The sequence below is a fragment of the Topomyia yanbarensis genome, chromosome 2, assembly GCF_030247195.1.
Source record: "Topomyia yanbarensis strain Yona2022 chromosome 2, ASM3024719v1, whole genome shotgun sequence".
In the NCBI taxonomy this organism is placed as follows: Eukaryota; Metazoa; Arthropoda; class Insecta; order Diptera; family Culicidae; genus Topomyia; species Topomyia yanbarensis.
In genome coordinates this window covers 303667221-303690468 of record NC_080671.1, presented here as the reverse complement: position 1 = coordinate 303690468, position 23248 = coordinate 303667221, and the positions used below count along the sequence as shown (strand labels likewise).

Below are 23248 nucleotides of genomic sequence, written 5' to 3'. Positions count from 1 at the left end.
GAACATCGAAGTTGTGTGACAAACTAGTTTACGTTTATGTGTATTATGTATATCTTCTATTTGACAATCAAGGCAATGTGCTACGACAACAATGTTGTGAGTTGTAATCAGAAAAACTGACATCGACTAAACGCTCTCCAGTGACGTTTTTTCTACGATTGCTACTAAATCTACAAATCCTTACATTACTAGATTTGTCAGGAATTGTGTACATTTACTAATAATCCACTGACATCTACTGGGTGTGCAACGGCAAGAAGGGATCGGGGAAGTACTATGAAATATGGTTAAATAGCAACTCATACTGGGTATGGCCTTTTATTAAATTGAGACGGTTCTGGTTATTCCAGATATGTTTTGGTTCGTTAGTGTAATATTCACCTTTCCTTTGTCTGTATCTGTGTCTCCCTTTTCAACGTCGCTCTGAGTGAAACCAGTTTGTTCCTTTGATCCTTGTGCATTTTGCTGAGCTCTCCTAAATTTTGAAAATATTTTTCTTACCAGGTGATCTTGGCTAGAACCCAGCTGTGGTTCGTTCTTCCGTCGCTCCGCCAATTCTTTTTCTCTTCGCACATCAGCCACTTTTCTAAAAATAGACAACGAAAACTCGGTTATACACACTAATTTTATATTACTTACAACATAGCGAACTAATAATTACAATAAATTTGGAATTTTATTCAAGATATTTTCGTCTGGATATGTCTCTATTTTCTATATCTAAAAACACCCTACATATAGAAGATAAATGAATATTTATGGAAAATTTTATTTAATTCTTGGGGGCTGGACGTAGCGTAGTTGGTAAATCGAATGCCTTGTACGCAGCGCACCCGGGTTCGAGTCCCGACCCCTCATATAGGGTTAGAAATTTTTCATGAGATTTTTCTAACCCGAAGAGGCGAATGACCTTAAGGTTAAAACCTCTATAATCGAAATAAAAAAATATTTTATTCTTTTCTCGGTATATTGTCAAGATCCTTGAACCAATCTCTCAGATACAATGGTCCTCATTTGTTAAGCCGCGCCAGAAAAAAACCAAAAATGTTTGAACAGATCATGTATTCTTCGTCATATTGGTAATATGGAAGAGATTTGTTGTAATAAGTCAGGGATACCAGGTATCTTTTTCAAATGTCTTCACATTTTATAGAGAATGTCTTCGTTTGTCTTCAACCGCCAGGATTCTGAACCGGTTATTGATTTTGAACCAGAATTCTGCCAGAAGTCAGTCAGACATCAGAATAAATTTGTCATCAAAATGAAAAACTCGTCTTCGCAACATTTCAAATGTCTTCAAAATGAAGACAAATTTTCAAATCTGGCATCTCTGAATACAGTGCACAGAGGAGTATTCGGGTTGTGCATCTTGGTTTCACATGCGCTTCACGTTCAACCAAAAATATGTTAAAACAGATCAAACTTTACCTGAATTTTAGTTTGATTCACCCTTTCCCTGTTTGCAAATGAGAGGAAGCACAAAAAAGTGGCTTCAAAGTGATTTATTATATGAAATTGTGCATCTTTGGAATCATAGATCTTTTACTATTTCGTTTTCATGTTTGGCTTTGTGCGGGTGATCTGCACATTGTAGTGTTTTGAGCTGCTCTACATATTTACTAAATACTAGTGTAGCATCCCGAAACCCTTGGAAGTTGTCGTAGTATGGAAAAAATTCGTCAAATCCCGTAGCAATAGTTCGACAGGTTTTGATGTCATCTGCAGATAATAGTTTTACAGACTTGATTCGCCTACAGATATCATGGATAAAAGTAAAAATAAGCGAGCTAATATGTTTGCCAATCAGGACATCGGTGGGCATTGGAGTGGCAAGAAAAAAATGACCCACATCGGCCCACCCCTGAATCGATTCATAATCCCACCAGGAGTAATTGCATTAAATTTGAAGCAAATCGGACAAGTCTAGCTACCGGACCAACGTGCCTGAAGTTTGTATGGGATTTTTCAACAATTTATATGGAGAAACCCCACTAGCTTGCATTTTCATCGCTAGGTGTATGCATCGTATTATCACTGTAAGTGAAAATAAGATAGATAATTTAATTTTCTACGACTTTGACGAAGACTTGTCGGCCCTCTATGCGGTCACATGTGGAACTGTAATTTTCCAACCAAAACATAACTCGTATTATGTACTACAATTCTTCTAAACATACTATTGAGCTAAATCTAACCATTATTTCACTTCGTGGGAATCGAGCACTGATACACAACCATGCACTGCTAGGCCCCATGAAAAACTGCCTCAGACATCACTTCGCTAAAAGTTTAATAACGTCTTTCAATAAAATCAGATTAACTAGCAATCTTCGGCAAAGTTGTAGACAAATTATCTATCTTATTTTCACCCACAGTAATAATACGATTCATACAGTACCACCTAGCGGCGATAATGCGAACTAGTGGGTTTTCTCCATATTAATTGTCCCAAAATCTCGTACAAACTTCAGGCATGTTGGTCCGGTAGCTAGACTTGTCCGATTTGTTTCAAATTTGGTGCAAGTACTCCTGGCGGAACTAGGAATCGATTAAGGGGTGGGCCGATTGAGTTTTCAAAAATTCATTATTTTTCTGAGAAGTCTAGTGGGCATATGGAATGTGTTTGACCGTGTTGTTAACCTCACGAATGTGGAGCTATACACATTATAATTTCAGTATAATGTTGTAATGGTTTGACAGAGATATCACTAATACTCAAAAATTCTGGGTGGCCCACTTCTGTGTACAGCATTTTACTTTTCATATCATTGATCTTACGAATAATAATTTAACATTGCAGACAAATCTCGACTCCTCAAGCATTGACAAAAGGCACATTGCCTTAGCCAGTGGAATTCCCAGAGTATTATAAAGTGAGTACCCCAACAAAGACAATTTGTCTACAAAGCCAATATAACAACTTTAGCTCTTAATCTTTTTAAACCGTTGCAGCTTGATTATATTAGATTTGAGTCCAACATATTTGACAACTTTTGATTTCAAAACTCAACTATTGAACAATGCGAAATACTATTTTCAATGTGAATCTGCTCAAGGAAACTGCCAAGTGTGCATGTGCGCCGATGTATTCGTATTGTAGGACGATTTTTAGTGCCGACGACACTGTGTCAAATTTTAAATTCTACCAACATGTGTTCTATAACATTTCCGCTTCACCCACACGTAGCATATTAAACGTGATTTTTCTAATACTTTCCAATTATTAACCTCATTACGGTTAAAATCAATTAAATAAACCTCCTGGATAATTCCATAGCATTGTGGTGCGTTAGAGCAGTTAGTTTTTCGCTTCACAAGAATAACTTGTGAGGGACAAAAGCCAAGTAAATCTTCCGATTCGTTGGATATTTCATCTAAACTTTGGATGATGAGGAAAAAATCAATTTAATAAAACTATAAGGGTATCGTGCTAATTTATGTTTGCTCAAGCAAACTTCACAAATTAACGGAAAAAACAAACAAACAAAAGTTCATTAATAATATGCTGTTCATGCAACAAGTATGTGTCGTTGCGTTTGTTCAATCTCTTTTTCCAATGTACGTTAGGATAACCAACCAATTTTGGACCCCTAGAGGAAGTGAAATTACGTGAACGTCAAAAAATATTTGCTTGCCTATGTTTTTAATGCAATACATGCACGAGTCTATTCCAAAATTACTGTTATTGAAAGAAAACTGTCAATGGATGTCTTATATATTGACATGAACTCGAAAATAACATTTCTTTCTAGCATGATTTTTTCACATTTCGGACCCTTTCACAATAATTTAGATAAAACATTACAAAGAAACCTTTCCAAACACGTAACGTGCATAATACCAAATCAGACAAACTAATTGAATCAATAAAAATATTACAATTGTATATTGAAATCCAATTTGAAAATATCCACCAATTCCTCTTGGTTGTCGTTGAAATATGAAACATTTTCGGTGATATTTTTTTAAACTGTGTATTCTGTTTAATTTCAAACAATTAGAGATTTATTAATAATATTGAAACTTAATAGACAACCCAAGGAATGTAATTGTTGCATCAAACCAAACAAATGCAGAGGCACCTGGTAGTGCAGGAGGCAAACAAATATCCAGCGTCCAAAATATGTAGGGGTCCAAATTAGGTTGGTTACCCTCTGTTACGTTTCCTATAATGAAGCCGACACACTACTTTCTAAAATTATTCGATTGCGGCTAAAATTTCACCGATAACACTAGTTTACAGCATTTCCAAACTCAATAAGCTGGTGGTCATTTTCAATGTAAAATTGTGTGCCGAATCCGAAAATGAAGTCCAAAAAATTTATAGTAGAAGTTTTTGAGTTACAGTAAAAAATGGATTTCACCTCTAAAATAAAAAGTACGTTCAGTAAAATCCAAATATGTTCCTTTGTCGTGCATCGACATAAAATATTATTATGTTGAATTAAAAATTGAATGCACTTTCAATCGTTTGAACATTTTGTTTTAGTACGACTACTGGTTCTGACGTTATTTACGAGTTTATTGAGCTTTTTCCTCATTTTTTAAAGAAAAATGAGCGTTTGGTCAAGATTTTGGGCAAGTTAAAGCAATCCTTAAAATCATATTTTATGGGAAATGAAAGCCTTCTAATAACCAATGAAAATAAGCTACTATTAATCTAAATCGGATGAAAATTGTCAGAATGAAAGTTATTCAATTTTTTGTAGAATGGGAGTTTTTGAGTTTTTCTGGATCAACTTATTGAACCGTCTCGATTCCAATTTTTTTATGGCTTGTTTCATAATATATGAGAGATTCACTGTCAGAGTTCTGTTAAACAAGTTAATTGAAAATTTTTGAATGGATTTAATCTGATGCTATATTCGAATTTGTTAATTTTAAATGATTCACGATTTCTGATAACAATAATTTCAGGCTCAGTGGAGTGATGTCATCAAAAAATTGGTATTAAAAATACGCATTATATTTATATGTGTCATGTACAAAATACGTTGTAAACTGCACGCCCCACAACGTCGTGATACACATATTAGAAACTTATGATGGCGAAAAATGTTAAATGCTAGCAAAAACTTCACGAAAGATGACTTATTCACCTATTTCGTCAACTTTTGTTCTACTAACAATTTATTTTATGTTATTAAAACATCCATAAGATTGTAATTTAAAATTATATTAGATTGGCTTCTACGACGTACCGATTTCACTGTACTGGTCCACAAAACTTCAATATACTAGAATACATTGCGTTGTCTCACTGTAATCGCAAAATATTCAACGTTCTTCAAATCATTCTGAAGTTCAGACTTCGATTTCCTACATATTTTCAAACACAAACTGTTAGATGTTGTAGGAAAGAGAAAAAAATAGTTTATCAAATTATTGGTTTTATAATACTTGACGTATGTAGTTTGTAGTATTACATATATCTACGCATTCGTATAGTTCGTATTAACATTATACAAAACACAGTTGAGCAGCTAGCGTTTTAAATTACGTTTTTATGACTTGTGAGGGTTAAGTTTACAAGGAATTTTGTATCATAAGAGTGTTATTTTATGTAATACACTTGTAAATATTACAAGCAGTATTGCATACCAATCATTCGATGATTTATAACTTCGTTGAGCCTGAAATTATTGTTAACGGTATTCGAGAATCATTTGGCTAGACGTGTTCGAATATTACCCCGGATTAAAATCTCTTAAAATTCTTTATTTTATTTGTTTAACAGAGTTCTAATAGAGAATCCCTCATTGGGATCGAGACGGTTCAATAAGTCGACCCAGAAAAACTCAAAAGTTATCATTCTACAAAAATTGAATAACTTTCACAATTTTCATACCATTTCAACTAATAATAGCTTATTTTCATTAGCTATTTGCAGACTTTAATTTCCCATAAATATGTAATTTTTAGGATTGCTTAATCTTGCCTAAAACCTTGACCAAACGCTCATTTTTCTTTAAATAATTAGGAAAAATTAAGAAAAAGGTCAATAAACTCGTAAATAATTTTTTAACATTTTAACGACATTCAAGTAGCTAGAGGTTACTGGATAGGGACAGTTATTAAAATTAGAGCCAATACTCAAGTGAGAGCAAGGATGTGAAGTATACAGATCGGAAAACTAGAAGTTGCAGGGTCATTAGAACAGACTTAATATCTTACGGGCTTAACTTTTGTCTTCTGCTGATGAGGGTCGAGCTTAGGCAGCATAACTACGAATCACTCGAGTTCACCAGCATGTCTCTTGACATAGACAGACTTGTCCATCTTTACCGTAAATAACGTCAGAACCAGTAGTCGCACTAAAACAAAATGTGCAAACGACTGAAAGTGCATTCAAATACCTTGAATTCAACATAATAATATTTTATGTCGATGCACGACAACAGAAGATACTGAATGTACTTTTATTTTAAAAGTGAAATTAATTTTTTTTACTGTAACTCGAACACTGTTCTACTTTAACTTTCTGGACTTCATTTTCGGATTCGCCACATATTTTTTCCTCAGAAATGATGCTCAAATGTTGAAGTTCAGATTTTTATTTTAATTTTGTAAATTAGTGTAATCTGACCATATGATGCGTTACATCTAAAACCTACCCAGTAATTTACAACAATGCAAGGACCTCTTTCAAAGTTTCAGGTATCCTGGCAACGTTTTTTGCAGTTTAAAGACATAACCGGAGTGAAGTAGTATGCACTTTGAGCTGTTAATTTGAATACAACTTCTTCTGAATGATTGTGTTAAAATCAGTTGAAAAGGGTTTTGGTGTCAGTAAAAGAATTATTTCCGCATCAAGAGAGAAAAGCTGCATTTGTCTGACATTTTTATGTCCTACTTTTTGAGTATTCTTTGAGTGATCACGTCTCAACGAAGCTGAACTTGATAAATATCGTGTATCATTAAGAATTATCCGATTAGTTCTACAGCCAACCGACAAACTATCTCTATATAAAGAGTTTGGCAATAGACAACATCGTTTTTATACTCGATAGAATGGGGTAGCTGTGAAACCTTTGACAACGTCAAATAACACAATAATGCGGAAATCACATTCAATGACAAAATTAAAGACAGGTAGCAATTTGGTTGTTCAATTTAGCGACACTGATATGGTCAGTTCAGGAATTTTGCTTCGTGTTTTCGATTGATCACCAATGTACAAGTTATAAATGTTGGCTAAGATAGACTGATTACGTCTCCGTCGTAGTTTTATATCACGTACCATAAACAAACAAAATAGAAAAGTGTCAATCAAGCACTTACCTAAATATCAATCGATGCCTTAAATTATACGTCAAAACTAAGTTTCGCGCAAAACTATTTCCGAAACTGGAATAGAAATCTAATACTTCAAGTAGTTTGTCCCGTTTTATCGCATGTAAATCACAGTAAGTTAACGCCCGTACGTTGGCTGCGCTTTGCCCGACCGCTGAATCCTTCCAGAAGGAATCACCGAAAACATCGCCTTTGCCCAGAATGGCAACCACTTCGTCGTCCTGTATCACCTCGAGACTTCCGGTCACAATAAAACATAAACTGTCGATACTTTCACCCGTATGGTACAACAGATCACCTAAATAATAGAGTCAATTATTGGTGCACGTATCGTTTTTGTCACGACGGACTAATTCATTCGTACCTGGGGCGGAGTGTGACATACAAAAGTGCATAGCCAGCGCTCGTAAACAACCATCTGATGCCAGTCTGAACGCCGGATGTTCGTTGAACACTTTTCGGTTCAGGTGCACACAAATGTCAGCCTTCATGTCTTTAGGGCAGTAGTTTAAAACCTGAAACGGAATAAGCATAGCATAAGCATAGCATAGCTCTGGAATCTCGGCCGAAAAATAAATTACTAATCGAAATACATATGGTCAAGGCTCCGAAAATGGCAACCACAGGCGAAATTATTTTTTATCAAATTTTGCGTCAAACTATTTGTCTTCCGTATGTATATAACCTCTAATATTAAAAAACATGAATGCTGATCCCAGAAAAAAAAATTCATGTCTGTCATTTATGAAAGTTTGTTGATGCTACTTGCATGACCTGAAAATGACTAAAAGACCGTAAGGAGATAAAAAGGTGAACAAAATCCATATTTTCAACTTTTTGCTTGCGACCACATTTTTCTATCGTAGTCTAATTTATATTTGATGAAATTGCTTAATCAATTTTGATGAATATGGATTATTGCTTATTTTCAGTTGTGAAGTAATGGAAACCAAATAACTTGTAACGTGACAGATCAAAAATTCAAAAAAGTTTTATGGACCACACCAGCAACATTCATACAATGTCTAACCTGCATTTTTTCTTACTACTTTGAGTCTACTTTTTGAAACTGTATTGTGAAAATTTTAAAGTTTCATTAATTTTTAAGAAAACACAGTTTATCTTATGTAACGTGACAGATTTTTTCTGCTATAAAGCAATTCTTTCAAGTTTGATTCAATTGCGTCAATATTGGTGACCATCTTTGATTTTGATGAAACCTTTTACGTTTCATGTATATGGGAGACTAAGTATTTTTCAATATTAAACAAACAATTTTTATTCAAGAGTAATATTTAAAAAGGGCGTATGAGATTTTGAATGCACTACTTTCAATATATATAGTTCGAAAATCGCCTTTTGTGCAGCAAAACTATATGATTGCGAGTTCTAGGGAATTAATTGTTCTCTGTGAATACTTTTTGGTGAAATTTTTCAAAAATATGTTAAAAATTCAAATACATTGTTAAGAAAAACAAAAAAAAAACGAAAATGCAATTACAGAAAAACAATGTTTTTTTTTTGTTAACGAAAGCCTATAATCTGATGAAACTATAATTTCACTATTAGGAAGATATTAGTAAGAAAGCATTTTTAACTTCAAGTATTCTTCTAAATTTCTTAGTTTGCCAAGTCATAAATGTAATTTTCTTATACAATATTAATACTAAATATAATTTCGAAGCCAAATGCTCTTAAGAAAAATTTTCCGAAATATTTTGATTTTTTTTTTCGACAAAAATATCTAGTAATAAAAATACGCCCTTTTGATAAATTACTCACAAATGCCAAACGAAAAAAAACATAACACGTTTAAAATTTAATTGCTAATAAAAAAACTTTAAAATATAATTACATCGTAGAGAAAGTAACAATAAAAAGTTTTAGCATATTTCAATAATTCTTTTAATTTTGAATTTTTATTTAATTTTTTTTTAAATAATTTAGTTATAGAATGTATTTCAAAATGGGTTTTCAATTCAAAATGCTCACGAAAAATTATCCTTCAAAATGCAAATGTTTTCAAGTTATTTTGGATTTTTTTTCGACATAATATGTTACTTCGTGAAATTACGACCTTTTCAAAAGTTTTTCACGTTTGTTCATCAAAACCAATATGTTTTTCAAAATAAACATGAAATTTCCCGTTAATACTCAGTTCCTAGATTAAGGATGATTTGTGTACGATTGTCTTGATATCCTTGTTTCAATGAAAATGCAGAACTGTAACGTGACAGATTCTGGTTGTAACGTGACAGATCGTTGAGAATACTCCATAAAATCGAAAACAAAGTTTTTCTTCAGGAAAACTATATTTCAAACTCTTCCTTGTTTTCTAAGCTTCAACTTAAAACTGTTTTCATGCAAATTTGAGGGCCAACGGAACAGAGTTTTGCTATTTAGTCGGGCAACCTCAAAACTAACTGCGAAAATTGTGTAACGTGACAGACGTATCAAAATGACAATAAAGTGAAAACGGCTCATGATAGAAAAAAACTTTCTGTAGAAAAAATGTGCGGCTTAGTGACCTTAACAATGTGCAGTTGTGATAGAATATGATTTTATTGTTTTTGATGACTTATCTCATGAAATATGCGTAAAAATGTAACGTGACAGACGGAAGCCTTGACCATATGCAGGAGTAATAACTATAAAATATTTGTTAATTCGTGTTTCGCAATCACATTTCTGATCAGGGACCTACCTTGTCCGTATCCAATCCCTTCGTCATAGCCCAGGTGGACACGACATAATCCATCACCCGTTCGCTTAGCGCCTTCGGAACTTCATGGAGCTTCATAAACTCACGCACATTGTTCAACATATCGTGGTACTTTGCGGTGGCGGATGTCATTTGCTGGATAATTGTGGTAACGTGACCGAAAATTGTGGCGTACAGAAGAGCTGTTGTTGGCAATCGAAATGAGATCAATTGAAACAGGTTAAATATTGGCCGGGCGGAATCGCTCAGGGCGATGAGAAACAGAATTCAAAATAATGAAAACGATATACAGTAGCTTTGTGTTTTAGTGATTGTAGTAGGAAAAGAGAAGAAAACTGGCGGCAGGAGATAGACTAGCACACTTTGGCAGGATGAAGCTTCTCTGCAATTTGTTTTTTTTTCGGTATAATGCACTTTTGCAATCCATTGCGAGACACTTTTTGCATACAAACCAGTGTGGGCGTGATTTTTGTGAGTATGTGATACTTGTTCGGACAGCTGAGGGGGTCATTTCTAGCAAAAATTAACTATGGGTTCGGTTCCTTTTTCTATCTAGTGGAAGCTAATTCTAGATCTTAAACCTAGAAGGTGTTGAAACATTCTTACTGGATAGCTAAAATTCTGATGATTGGAAATTATAATCAAAACAAAGTAAATCGGAACAAAATGTTATAAAATTGAGTTAACCACTTCCCACAATCGGATCAGAGATATCACGAATATTTACTTAGCCGATTATTCCATTTCAAGCACGTTTAATTTTGTTTACTCAAATTGTTTTTCGAACCCCGCTGGCCCTGAACGGACACAACACAAAAACTAATCCAATCAAAAAGTTCACCAGATAATGATTCAAAAACCCACCTGACAGGCTGAAATTGTCAAATCCAAGACAATTTCATTGATATTGATTTTATATAGTAAAAAGTTTGTTTCTTTCGTTTGTAACGCAATAAATTTCACTCAGAATTTTAGGTTTTTGAATTTTTTTACTCCTGGCAGAATAGGTTAAGAAAGGTAATATTAAAAACAGTTAAAAACGGCTTTTTATGTCAGGAAAAGAAATAATTCCGCACCAAGAGGAAATGCTGCATTCGTCCGATATTCCTAATGGTGTCTACTATTCAACTTATAACGTGCCACATGATCCTTTATTGATTTTCTGTGCACTTTCAGCTAGTGTCTACTAATAACGGAGTTGCAACCTGAGGTGGTCGCGCAAACTGAAGCTTTTGTGTATCGGATAATTGTAATTTTTTTTATTAGTGCTGTCAACAAAGCTATTCCAACATCTGATCGAATTCCTAGTATGAGATACCTCAAATACACTTCGCGAATAAAAATTATTTTAATGAAAACGTTGTCATGTTATAAACGTTCGTGAGTAAAGAATCTACGCTGCTTTCAGCAGTTCCAGCTTCATCGTTGGTTCGAATTTCACGCATCTAGTGCCCATTGTGACGCCTATTCAATCCCTTTCGTATGTTATGTTATTCCTGGTTATCAACGTTCGCAATACTTTGGGATCAACAGTTAGAAGCTGCCACACGATGAATAAATGTTCACATGTTTAGTTGCTTGTTCTTATAGCAGCACTGAGCAATAACAAAAATTTGTCATACTTCATCTGCAGGAACTTATTATTTCTTTACATTTTTAGCGAAATATCAAAAAATGTAGGCAAATGAGCATCCGGCGGCTAATGCACTAATTACGTAAGGCTTTTTTAGCATTTTTTTAACCTACCTCTCCCACCCCTCCCCCCCCCCCCCCCGATAGGGGTTCGTAAGATTTTGGGGAACTCCTCTTCCCCCTACATAAAATCTTATCATGATTTTCATAATTAATTCATTAAATAATAAGATAACAAAAACGATACTTATAGAACTATTACAAGAAAATTCAGTACTTAAATTAACTGTAATCATCTGAAATAATTTTATTTGCATCCATTCTCGCCCAGTACAAATTTCAGAAAAGCTTTTGGGAGATATTCAGAAACTCCGATTTGGTCCACATAATCTGCTGCTATTTTCCACTTCCTTTGAATCTATTTCCTTGTGATGTAGAACTCAAAAGAATTTATAAACTCTTCTGGCATGAATTTATTCTAAGTTCCAACTATAACGCTTGTCGTACGCATAGCTCCGACATGGCATCTTCGAATTTTCTTGAAGTAAAATACAGTTTGGCCTACAAGAGCTTTGACAGTCACATAACAGACAATTTTCCGGATACTTTGCGGATTTGAAGCGAATGTTTGAAAAGGATGCTGGCCTAACAACATGAAGGGTATCAACACTTCTTATCTTGTTAAGCAGATTGTGACCCCAGATCCCGGTCAGAAAAATGTACCACTGCTCCAAAACCATCGACAATTAGGGTTCGTCGCGATATTTACCGCACCCGCACCGCAAGAACTGCTGTGCGGTGAGACACTTTTTCCTGGGGATACGGTGCGGGAAATGAGCTTTTACCGCAACCGCACTTCAAAACATAACACTAGTTTACAAGAAAAATGAAGTTTCAAGAAAAAGTATTTTTTAGACTAATTTTGGGTCGCTGAACACGAAAACAATATTTATTTTTTTGTTCAAAGAATCGATTTTGTGATTTTCTAAAAAAAAGTTTTTGAGCACTTTTTGTAGTTTTTAGTCAATATTTCGTGTCAAAATCATTCAATTAATTTAGTTAATATGCAGGTTGAAAGGTGCCGAGATGCCCTTTCCAAAAACATATAATATGTGTCGATCATATGTAAATTTTTTAGTGCTGCAAGCGACCAAAGTTTAAAAAAGTGCATTTTTGACCATTTTTAAAAGTTACTCATTTTTAAATGTTTTTTTTTACCGAAAAACAAATTATTTTTTTCGGACCTTTTAGAATCTAAGATGACAAATAATATGTTTACGTTAATTTTAAGCCTAATATCACTAACATCGGATGGAAAATGTTGATGCTATGGAACATTGAGCGAAATGGAAATTTTATGATTTTAGCGGACCCTGTCCTAGTGCGGCGGTTTAGAGGGTGTAGCACTGGTCTCATAAGCCAGTCGTCAAATATTCGAGTCCCTATCGGGAAGGAGTCTCAGTGGGATCATGGCACTGGCCACGTAATATTCTGTGAACTGAGAATCTGTTGTGAAGCATGTTGAAGCAGAAGGCTAAAATTTCTTTATTTCGTAAAATATGTACTCACCGCAGACAAAACAAAACTTTTCCAACGATATTTCCACACCTTTTTTTAAAAAATCACTAAAACGGTTCTTTGAGAAAGAAAATGAATATGATTTTCGTGCTCAGCGACCCAAAAATGACTTAGAAAACACCTTTTTTCTTAACTTCATGCAATTAACCCAAAATTTGTAAACTAGTGAATTGACAAAGTCTACAGTCTGCATTCGAAATTACGTTGGTTGGTTACCCTAATATTGGATTGAAAAAAGGTGCGAAATCGGCAAAATCCCAAAAAGTCGATTATAATCAAAAAAACGCTTTTAAACCAACTAACAGTGTGATGATACATTTCTTATAACTCTTATCGCTTTCTTCGGGTATTATATCGATTAAGAACATTTAGAACTTGATGCTTCGTTATGTTTTTGACACATACTACAGTGCAAGAAATCTCAAAGGTTAAACCAATTTAATGGAAAAGCGGAAATAGAAATACAAATGAATTATTGCTAATGCTCCGTTAATAACATATATAAATTCTTCAATGAATGCATTGTGTAGGGAAAACTGAATTTTGCTAAAGGGGTCATATATGTTGTGCTGAGTCAAAAGTTCTAAAAACAAATTTTCGAATGGATTTGAAATTCATACTCTCAATAGCGTTTACTCAAATTCTCAACGCGGCTGAGAACTAAGCACTGAAATTTCAGCTCTTGATATCTCGCTACCTCTGAAGTGCATGCACGCATAGTTCAAACTTTACTTCTATATCGACTTTTTCTAAAAGGGACTTTTCAGTAGTATCTTTGATCTGAATTATTATCGCTAATCCTGATGCCAAATAACAAATAAAAAACTCTCGAAACCCGTTAGGGAAAATCGTTATCATTACTGGAATTTTCTTTTTCACGAAACTTTTCGATAATCTTCCGTCACTTCTATTAAAAATTTTGAAATACTTCAAATTTACATAATCTTATTAGGAACATACGAATGGGGGTTTGTCGGCTATGCAGTCTATGGTAGCAGCAAAAACGATGTATCGCTTTAACTCCGACGTATCGGTGGTTTATTCCACCTTTTTCAAGGAATCTAAAATTAATTTCATTTTTATATAATTTTCGGTTTTTGTTTCATTTTGCGTTAGGGAGAGTTTACTGTGTGTTAGACTTACAGAGGCTATTTCGTTTTGTTTTTAAGTGTGTGTGTATCTTTAACATCAAATGAGTAGGCTTTGGTGAAAGACGGATGCGTTTTCACAACCTGTCACGTATTTTTCATTTATAAAATTCATTCCTTGCAGTTTTGAAAAGTATTTATTCATTGTGTGAAGGCCGAGAATTGCCAAATCATTGTTTGAACTGAGTTTGCAGCTATGGTTGGCGGAAGCCGGCAGTGGTGACAGTAACCACTTTGAGCAGTTACCTGTAGCCATCCTGGGACGGTTTGTTCAGGAATATCAGTTTCCTGGATGAGTCGGACTAGTTGCGGAAGGTTTTGGGTGTCAGATGCGTTCCTCCCCAAGAATCAAGATATCAAGAGTTAGGATCCCTGCATGCCGCTGAAAATGATTGTCACCAATGAACGAATAATGAATGGTACTGTGTCTAGCAATTAAATGAACATCAAATCCTTGAACACCAACTGCGGTGTCTGGAACGAAAGGAGAACCATAGTACTATACAGCATCATTAACGACCAGACAGAGTCGACGTTCATTATTGGAATAAGGATTCTACGAAGCATACAATTTAGTGAGATCTTTCTTTTTTACAACATCTTTTAATTATTATTTTATTTTGCTTATTTAACCCTCATCGTGCCTATAAGGATGGTAAAGAGCGAGTAAAGGCGCTATAACCTTGGCTCATTAGTCAGGACAGGGCTAAATACCGCTGTCCCATCCCAGGGACCAAACCCTTTTAGCAAAGTCACTCCCAACAATTTATCAAACCCCCATCAAATTGAAACGGTTGTGTACGGTTGTCCATGTTTCTTCATTATTCAAGGTTCAAAATAATTCGTTGATTAAATTCTTCATTAATTGAAAAGTTTGATTGTCGTATAATTTTGTATCATCTTCATTTTGTACGCTGCACAGTTGGCCTGGCCGCTTTAATGCTTGTGTCATATTCCATATGTGCCACAAATGTTAATAATGACAAGAAAAATTGTAGGCGAACGTCTGCAATTTTCCAGGATCCCTACATGTATTGGCTGTGTATGTGTAGACTAGACTAGACTAGACTAGACATTTTGCGTTAGGGAGAGTTTACTGTGTGTTAGACTTACAGAGGCTATTTCGTTTTTTTGTTAAGTGAGCGTGTGTGTGTGTATCTCTAACATCAAATCGTCTCGGTAAAAATGTAATGGCGTCTGACAAATGTGCAAGTGTGTCGATATTTTTGCGGTCGATTGTATTTTCTCTTTTTGTATCGAAATGCTAGTCTGCTGGTACGGTTTGAAAAATTTCCTGTCAATCTGTTTGCCTTATCTCTTTCTGCTAGTTTTGTCACATTGCTGTTTGTGTTTCAAGTTTTTATGGCAACTATGGCATTTCTCGGGTTGTCATTTTCTTGTCTTGTGTTTGTGTTGATTTGAGTTTTTTAAGGCTCAAGTTACCTCAAGGCTTGGTAGTATGCGTAAGAAAAATTGTGTTCAGCTTTGCCACCAGATTATCCATTTAAACCTTTTCAAAACTCTAAAAGAAGAATATCAGTCGATTTATTAGATCATCACGATTCAATTCATGAAAAATACCTGCTGGAAAAACCATCGGCTTAGCTGGATGGTGCTTTTGAAAAAGTGGCTGTGATTTTTTATCACACTACCACACCGAGCTGGGGTACGCACCACAACTGCGCAATGAAAAAACCACAGCCACTTTTTCAAAAGCACCGTTTAGCTAAGCCGATGGTTTTTCCAGCAGGTATTTTGCATGAATTGAATCGTGATGATCTAATAAATCGACTGATATTTTTCTTTTAGAGTTTTAAAAAGGTTTAAATGGATAATCCGGTGGCAAAGCTGAACACAAATTTTCCTACCCACACTACCAAGCGTTCAATTCTAACACATGCTTAAAAAAGGTAACTTGAACCTTAATGTGTGTATAATTCCTGCGTATATAGTACTTAGTCCCTGTGTGTCGGTTCGTTTGTTTATGCTATTTTCGGTGGACATAATGTAGCAAACTTCAAGATATGCTAGTGACTATTTTCGGTTGTGTCTGTCTACAATCTTGCTTTGTTTTAAATCGAACCTGTGATCAAATGCTATGCTGTGGTCCATAAGTGTTGTCCGTTTTCTTAGTGTTATGATTTGTGGATCGGTGTTGCTGATGCCTTGAGAAAGAAGTTTGTCCCACGCATTGTAGAGTTTTTTGTGTCCGTTGATTCTTGTTTTTAACCTGTTTGTTGTCATTCCTAAATAGCATGCGTTGCAATTTGAACAGGGTATGCTATAGATGACGTTGTATTGGTTTTCCTCGGAGATAGTGTCTTTGATTTTGGAGAATAAATGTCCTACTGTATTGATGTTGTTTTTTCAGGTGTTTACCGATTTTGCTGGTCAGCTGTGGTATGTATGTAGTAGAACGATAGGTATGCTGCGGAATATCGGATGGTTGGTTTGCTGGTGTAACGCTTTGTTCATTCATCCGATTTATGAGTCTGCGGCGTAGACTCTTAGGGTAGTCGTTAAGGCTTAGTTGTTCAATTATTGCAGGATTGCCCATACTTGTTGGTAGTGTTGGTTGTTGTATTTGAAATAGCTACAATCTATGCAAAATTATGCTATTTCAAGAAAAAAGGTCTAAATTTATATCAGTTTGTTCTATGATGTCGTTCCTATTATTGATGATAACGTGAATGACTAGATGCTTCGGAATAGAGGTGAAAAGTGAGGCAACGTCTAATGACATTAAGATGAATTCTGAGGATAGTTTTACAGAATTGATGAGTGTGCAGAATGTGAACGAGTCCTTTATGTTGTACTGGCTGTGGATAGAGTTTTGGATGATTTTCCCGATGAATTTCGAGAGTTTATATGAGGAAGCGTTGATATTGGGCACAACGTGCCGTAATGGAAGTCCTGGTTGGTGTGCCTTTGGTTGCCCGTAGATTCTAGGACAAACTGCGTAGTATGTTGATAAGCGTCTTGCTATTTGTCTGTCAATGTGCACACAAATACATACATACGCGCAGACATTTGCCGAACTCGACGAACTGAATCGACTGGTATATGTCACTCGGCCCTCCGGGCCTCCGTTAAAAAGTCGGTTTTCAGAGCAATTGCAATACCTTTCTATTGAGAAAGGCAAAAACCTGTTTGAATCCACCTAGTCGTGCAATTGTGCCTTTCTCATTTGTCCAAACTACGATTCCATGGCTTGTTATGTTGTTACAACGGTGGAAATGAATATTACATATTCAGTACGATTTGCACATACATACAATGGATCGACAGCCACGGTCTTGAGATGCTATGTGTCGAGACTGAAACATCGCTTGAAACCAGTTGCGGATCAAGGAAGACATTCTTCGGAGTCCGTCAAAGTTAATTGTTGTCTATACAATAATAACACTTTATTATATATGGTTATACAAAATAAGTGAATAATTTCAACACAATTTTTAAAAATACTTCAATTTCACCGCAAGCGGTGCGGTTTTATTATTTTCTTGCGGTTGCGGTGCGGATTATCCATTTACCGCCCACATACGCACCGCGACGAACCCTATCGACAATAAAGCCGCTCCTGACGTTGGCAACAATCAACAAAATTCAATAACTAATTTAACAATCATATTTTGCCTCTGCAAACACACTGCAATTCAAGGCCGGCTTTTTCTTGAAAATGAGTTACAGCATGTGCTCATTTCGCTAGATATTTTAAATGTTCATAGCACAAATTAGAAATAGTTTCTTTTCTAATGAGAAGAATATTTTTATACTTGTTTTTTGATATTACGTAAGAAAGGTCGACACCTAACTCCCCTCCCCCCAGATAAGAATTTGTAAAATATTCTGAAACTCTTTTTCCCCATATGCCCTTACGTAATTAGTGTATGGAGTCGAAATACGAATTAGAACCAGGCTGCATTCCGGTTGGTTTCCCGGCTTAGCTTAACTGGGTAGGATCTCCGTGGTGACAATTTATATTGCTGGTTGCTGGTTTTACTGCTATTGTCTCCGCCAGTCTGTGTATAAAGTTTCTGTAGTTTTATTTGATTCTGTTGAAACCTCCACCGTCAGATGCAGACTGCTGCCACCTTGGAAACAATACAGCATGGGCACAGCTAACAATATTGTCTTCCCAGTATAGCGGTCTTGTTGTAAAGTTTTGGAATGGAAGCTCTGTCGCAAAAATGCGGATAATATTGAAACAAGGATCCACATAAAAGCTTAGCTTAGCTTAGTTGACCTTGAGTTTCCCGTAATTGATCACAACCTGTTCATATTGCATAGAGTAAGGTGGGGTAAAAGTGCGCGTGGGGCAAAAGTGCGCATTGGACTTTTAGAAGCACACAAGCGCTAGAACCTGGCAATTCTGTATGGATTTAGTATATCATTAAGTCAACTAATCGCACATATAAGCATGAAAGGTTTGAATATAGTGGCTTGAAATTAAGGGGGAAGGACCATTTTTCGCTGCTTTGATGTAATTTTTTTGAATTTTGGGAATCATAAATTGGCTGTTTGAATAAATCAGGATCTATAAAACTCAGTACCTTAAAAATCTTCAATATATGGTTCGTTGCGGAATATATTTGATTTGATGAAAAAAAATTCAGTAATTTTCGTAACAATTTAATAAGTTAAAAAACTGACGGTGGGGTAAAAGTGCGTGTAGCATATCCCCCCCCCAATAAAAAGACGCGAATTAAGGTTTTTGATATCCTCAGTCTATTTTCTACTTCTGCCCAAGTCAGACGTACAATCGAACCAAGTGAACAACAGCTAGCAACCTCTCGATCTAGTGTGCATTGTCTCGAGAACAAAGGAAACATTCAATTTATTCGTGCCGTCATGAGTAAAGTTGACGAAAAAAGTCTGCTCCGACCCAACACAGCGGTCGTTGACTTTAAATTCTGTTCAATACGATTGAGTTTTAGTGAAGTGGAATACCTGCTGAAGGTGAAGATGCAGCTTAGGCTCAAGGAGGTTATGTACCTTCAGTATCATCATCTTCGCAATGTAGTACTCATATCATTCAACACGTTAGCCAAAGCTGAACGTTTTGTTTTGCTGAACAACTTGAAGCACGTGGCTGAAAGTGATAAAGTTGGAATTAAGATTCCCGTGTATATAGAAAAAGACTATGTAGATGTAAAGTTACATGACCTATCACCACGTACCCCTCCTAATCTAGTTGCAGAATACATGTCGCGATACGGAGAAGTAGAATCCGTTACACCTGATACGTGGAGAAATTTCTTCCCGGGTACACCTAACGGTGTTCTTGTGGTGAGGATGCGGATCGAAAGACCTATCCCCTCCCACTTGACTATAAAACTTAAAACCCATGAAGCTACTATTAATCAAACTACGTTATGCACCCACGAGGGGCAAACTCCTACGTGCAAGTATTGTAATCAAGCAGCACACCACGGACAACCTTGCGAAGAAGATACAGAGGAGAATTCATCACTACCGATTCCCAACGAATCCACGGAAAACCAACCCAAAAAAGAGTTTTCAATACCAATACCTGAACCACAAACGGTTGCAAAATTTGTGGCAGCTGTTCAGTCCATATTGACAACTGCAAAAGCAGCATCCAGCGCCCCAAATACCACTGTAAGCAATATCGGCGAAGAAGATAAAAATAATGACGACGGATTTACACTGGTCACCCGTAAGGGTAATAAGCAGGAAAGAACATCTGAGCACCAAGACAACGATAGAAGAGAATTAAATGATCCCCATGACGCAGTAGGCGAGCCGCGAAAGAAGGTCTCCGCTCGCAATAAAAAGTTGCGCGCACGAGATCCAACGGGTAATCAATAATATTTGCTTTTATTTTTAATTTTCACATATTGTTAACATTTAAAAGATCCACGGCTCCGTTTAGCTACCGGTATGAGCCGTGTCAAATAAACGAAATATAAAAAAAAAAAAAAAAAAGGTTTTTGATATAAAAATTGAACTAATTCTTCCATGATTTAAAGAAGGGACCAGCATCTTCAATAACTGCAAGCTCACCGGCCAAATTTCAACTGATATGAGTGGTTTAGGAACAAAAGCATCAGCTTAACTGGTTCCAAGGGAAAATATAGAGTGCCAAAAGCTCAGAGTAATTAAAAAAGAAACAAAAAACAACGAATAAATAAATAAAGATGTATTTCCAATATAAATAGAATATTCGCAAGAATTCTTGTAGTGATCCACTCAACTATGACAAATAATGATGTTACGAGGGATGACAGTTTGGTCATGAACGACATTGTCTAAAAGATGAAACATCCAAGTTTTTTCAACATAATGGAAAACTGAACAACATCAACCGAGGTAGAGGGAGGAGTGCTTTTTAGTTATGAAGGAAGAGTAAGAGGGGATGGATATCCTAAAATTGATTAGTTTAATTTATGGGCGGTAATAAATCGGCTTTTTAGTCAGTACGCACTTTTGCCCCGTGCTATGCGCACTCTTACCCCGACCATGGGGCAAAAGTGCGCATTTGAGTATTCATAAGAAAATAATTATTTCTCGGATTACAAGCAAATCCAAGAGATATCTAGTATTACGTTTTGAAGATGTGTGTTGAGAGTATTAATTTGTAAACATGCCGATTTTCTAGTGCTTTTCTACCAATAGTTATTTTACGAAAACTGTTAGGTGCGCACTTTTGCCCCACCTTACTCTATTCAACAAATTGTATGATACTTTGGAGTAGTACATCATACTCAACGTGCAACCTAAAGAGACTAAGATTATAGTATGGTCAATAACGTAGATGGCCACGCCCATGCAGGTCATTTTTGGGATGGGAAAGAATGTTAGTTCAACACTTGTGGCTATTATGACCGAGGAATTCTCTGTGTCATCCACAAGTATCGCAGGATAGGGTTGGTGTTAGTAGGTAAGAAAATGAATCAGGATATATCTTGGTAGATGTTGTGATTTCAAGAAGTACTCACGCGCTTTGTCTTTTCATTTTAGAGCAATGGGCATTTTAATAATAATTCTTCTGCTGTTACATAAAAGGATAATGCCGCGTGGAATATAATAGAGATATCTATTCAGCTATAGACTATATGATCTTAGCAATATTTACGAAAGTCAGTCGCGATCAATTTCCGATAATTCGAAACGAGCAATTTGAGTTGCGAACCGCCGGGAGTATTGCTTCTTATTAACACTTTAATGAATATTTCCAAAGTTTGCAGTACAAAGCAAGCGTACAAAAAGTATAAAAGATATCTCAAATGAATGTGAAGAAATTCACTGCGAAATGTTAATGACAAGTTGGCATTTCTACTCTCTCGATCAGACACGTTCCCATAATTGGGTGAAATACCAAATATGTTTAGTATGCGTAATAAATATAATAAACACAACGACAAGATTTTTTAATCCATCGGCGGCCCAGATGAACAATGGATAGGAGAATAGCAATACTGACCAAGACCGACTACCATATAAGCGATTCAAACTCGAAAGAGTGACGCAGAGTACTGCACTGGATGATTGTGAAGAAAGGACCAGGAGTGCGATTTTAAGAAGTTTTAGCTTCTGATGGCCCTACTTTTTCTGACAGAATTATGTGCTGAAGTGTTCAAATGTTTACCACTGTTTAGGAAAGCAAAAGTAGTGCAAAGCTAGTGTCAGACCTTCATGAGATCTTACGAAGGCACTTTAGGAGGTATTCGTCAATGTAGTATTGTCGGAAGACGGTTCCAGCTTTAATTAAAAAAACTGGCTTATTTTGACACATCCACAGATCGCTTGCCACACAAAAAACTTTTCGTTCAATTCGACAGCTTCATTTTGGGGCCATTCAAAAAAAATGTTACTTGAAAGTCTGCTTTTTTTAATACGGTTTTAAAACCAAGGCTTTGAAAGTTATACCTTGGCGTGGAAGAGCCGGTATATAATAATATATGCTGTTACTTAGTGTAGAATTAGAATTCATCCTTTACGGCTATAGTGCAACCACCAGAAGAAATCTAAAACATTGGTATACAATCGAGAATAGCGAATCAGAAATGGAGACTATATGTCAGTGGTTCACTCAATATAGAATGATAGAAGCAGTGGCGGATCCAGGGGGAGGGTCCTGGGGGTCCGGACCCCCTCCGAAATTATTTTACTCGATGAGAAATTTTTAATTAGTTTCAATTTTATATTAATTTCAAACTTAAAATTATTCCAAATAAAATTTGATCAACAGAACTGATATTCTTTAAACAAGGTTATTACGTATTACGAATTGTATAATGTTCAATTTAAAATCCATATTTCGGACCCCTCCCGAAATTTTTCTCTGGATCCGCCCCTGGATAGAAGCTATGAAGCAAAACCTTAAGGTGCGTCCAGGTTAACTCTTCGGTACAGATCAATACCTAGGAACTCCTAACATGTTGTTAGTCGTCTCTTACGACATGCAAGCAGGTTCCCAGTGGTTCTATTATTGGCTGAAATAGTACCGGACACCACACGGCTTTGAAACAAGGAGCCACATAAAAATCGCAAAACTTATAAAATCAGCAAAAAAGTCAGATAGAAAAGATTTCAGTGTATATAGAAACATCGTTTCTGGCAGATGTTTTGAAAACCGTACTTCAAAACTCTTGGGCCCATCGGATTTTTTTTCTGGCTATGTGCTTGCGTGCAGAGGTTAGCGTCTTCTGATAAAATAATGTTGGTGATTACTCTTCCAATAAATAAAAACACTGATAGAATATATTCGTAGATCGCTGCGAATTAGTTTCGTACAGAAAATTTTCATAAAATGCACGAATTTTTCGTACATATGATGGGTCATTCGTAATTCTATTGAAACACTTTTATTTTTATTACGAGTTTTTCGTGAAAACAACGAAACGACTCA

General features: G+C 35.8%; 1 protein-coding gene across 3 annotated transcripts in view; it reads right to left on the bottom strand.

Annotated features, from left to right (window-relative positions):
* Positions 1 to 23248, bottom strand: part of LOC131683423 (potassium voltage-gated channel protein eag) — a 117757-nt gene that overhangs the window by 6000 nt on the left and 88509 nt on the right. For all 3 annotated transcript variants that reach the window (XM_058965402.1, XM_058965400.1, XM_058965401.1), the window contains exons 13-16: positions 9998 to 10197; positions 7658 to 7808; positions 7282 to 7591; positions 382 to 586 (exon numbers count right to left, since the gene is read on the bottom strand). In XM_058965402.1, coding sequence (XP_058821385.1) covers positions 382 to 586; positions 7282 to 7591; positions 7658 to 7808; positions 9998 to 10197 — 866 coding nt within the window. The remainder of the gene's footprint in view (positions 1 to 381; positions 587 to 7281; positions 7592 to 7657; positions 7809 to 9997; positions 10198 to 23248) is intronic.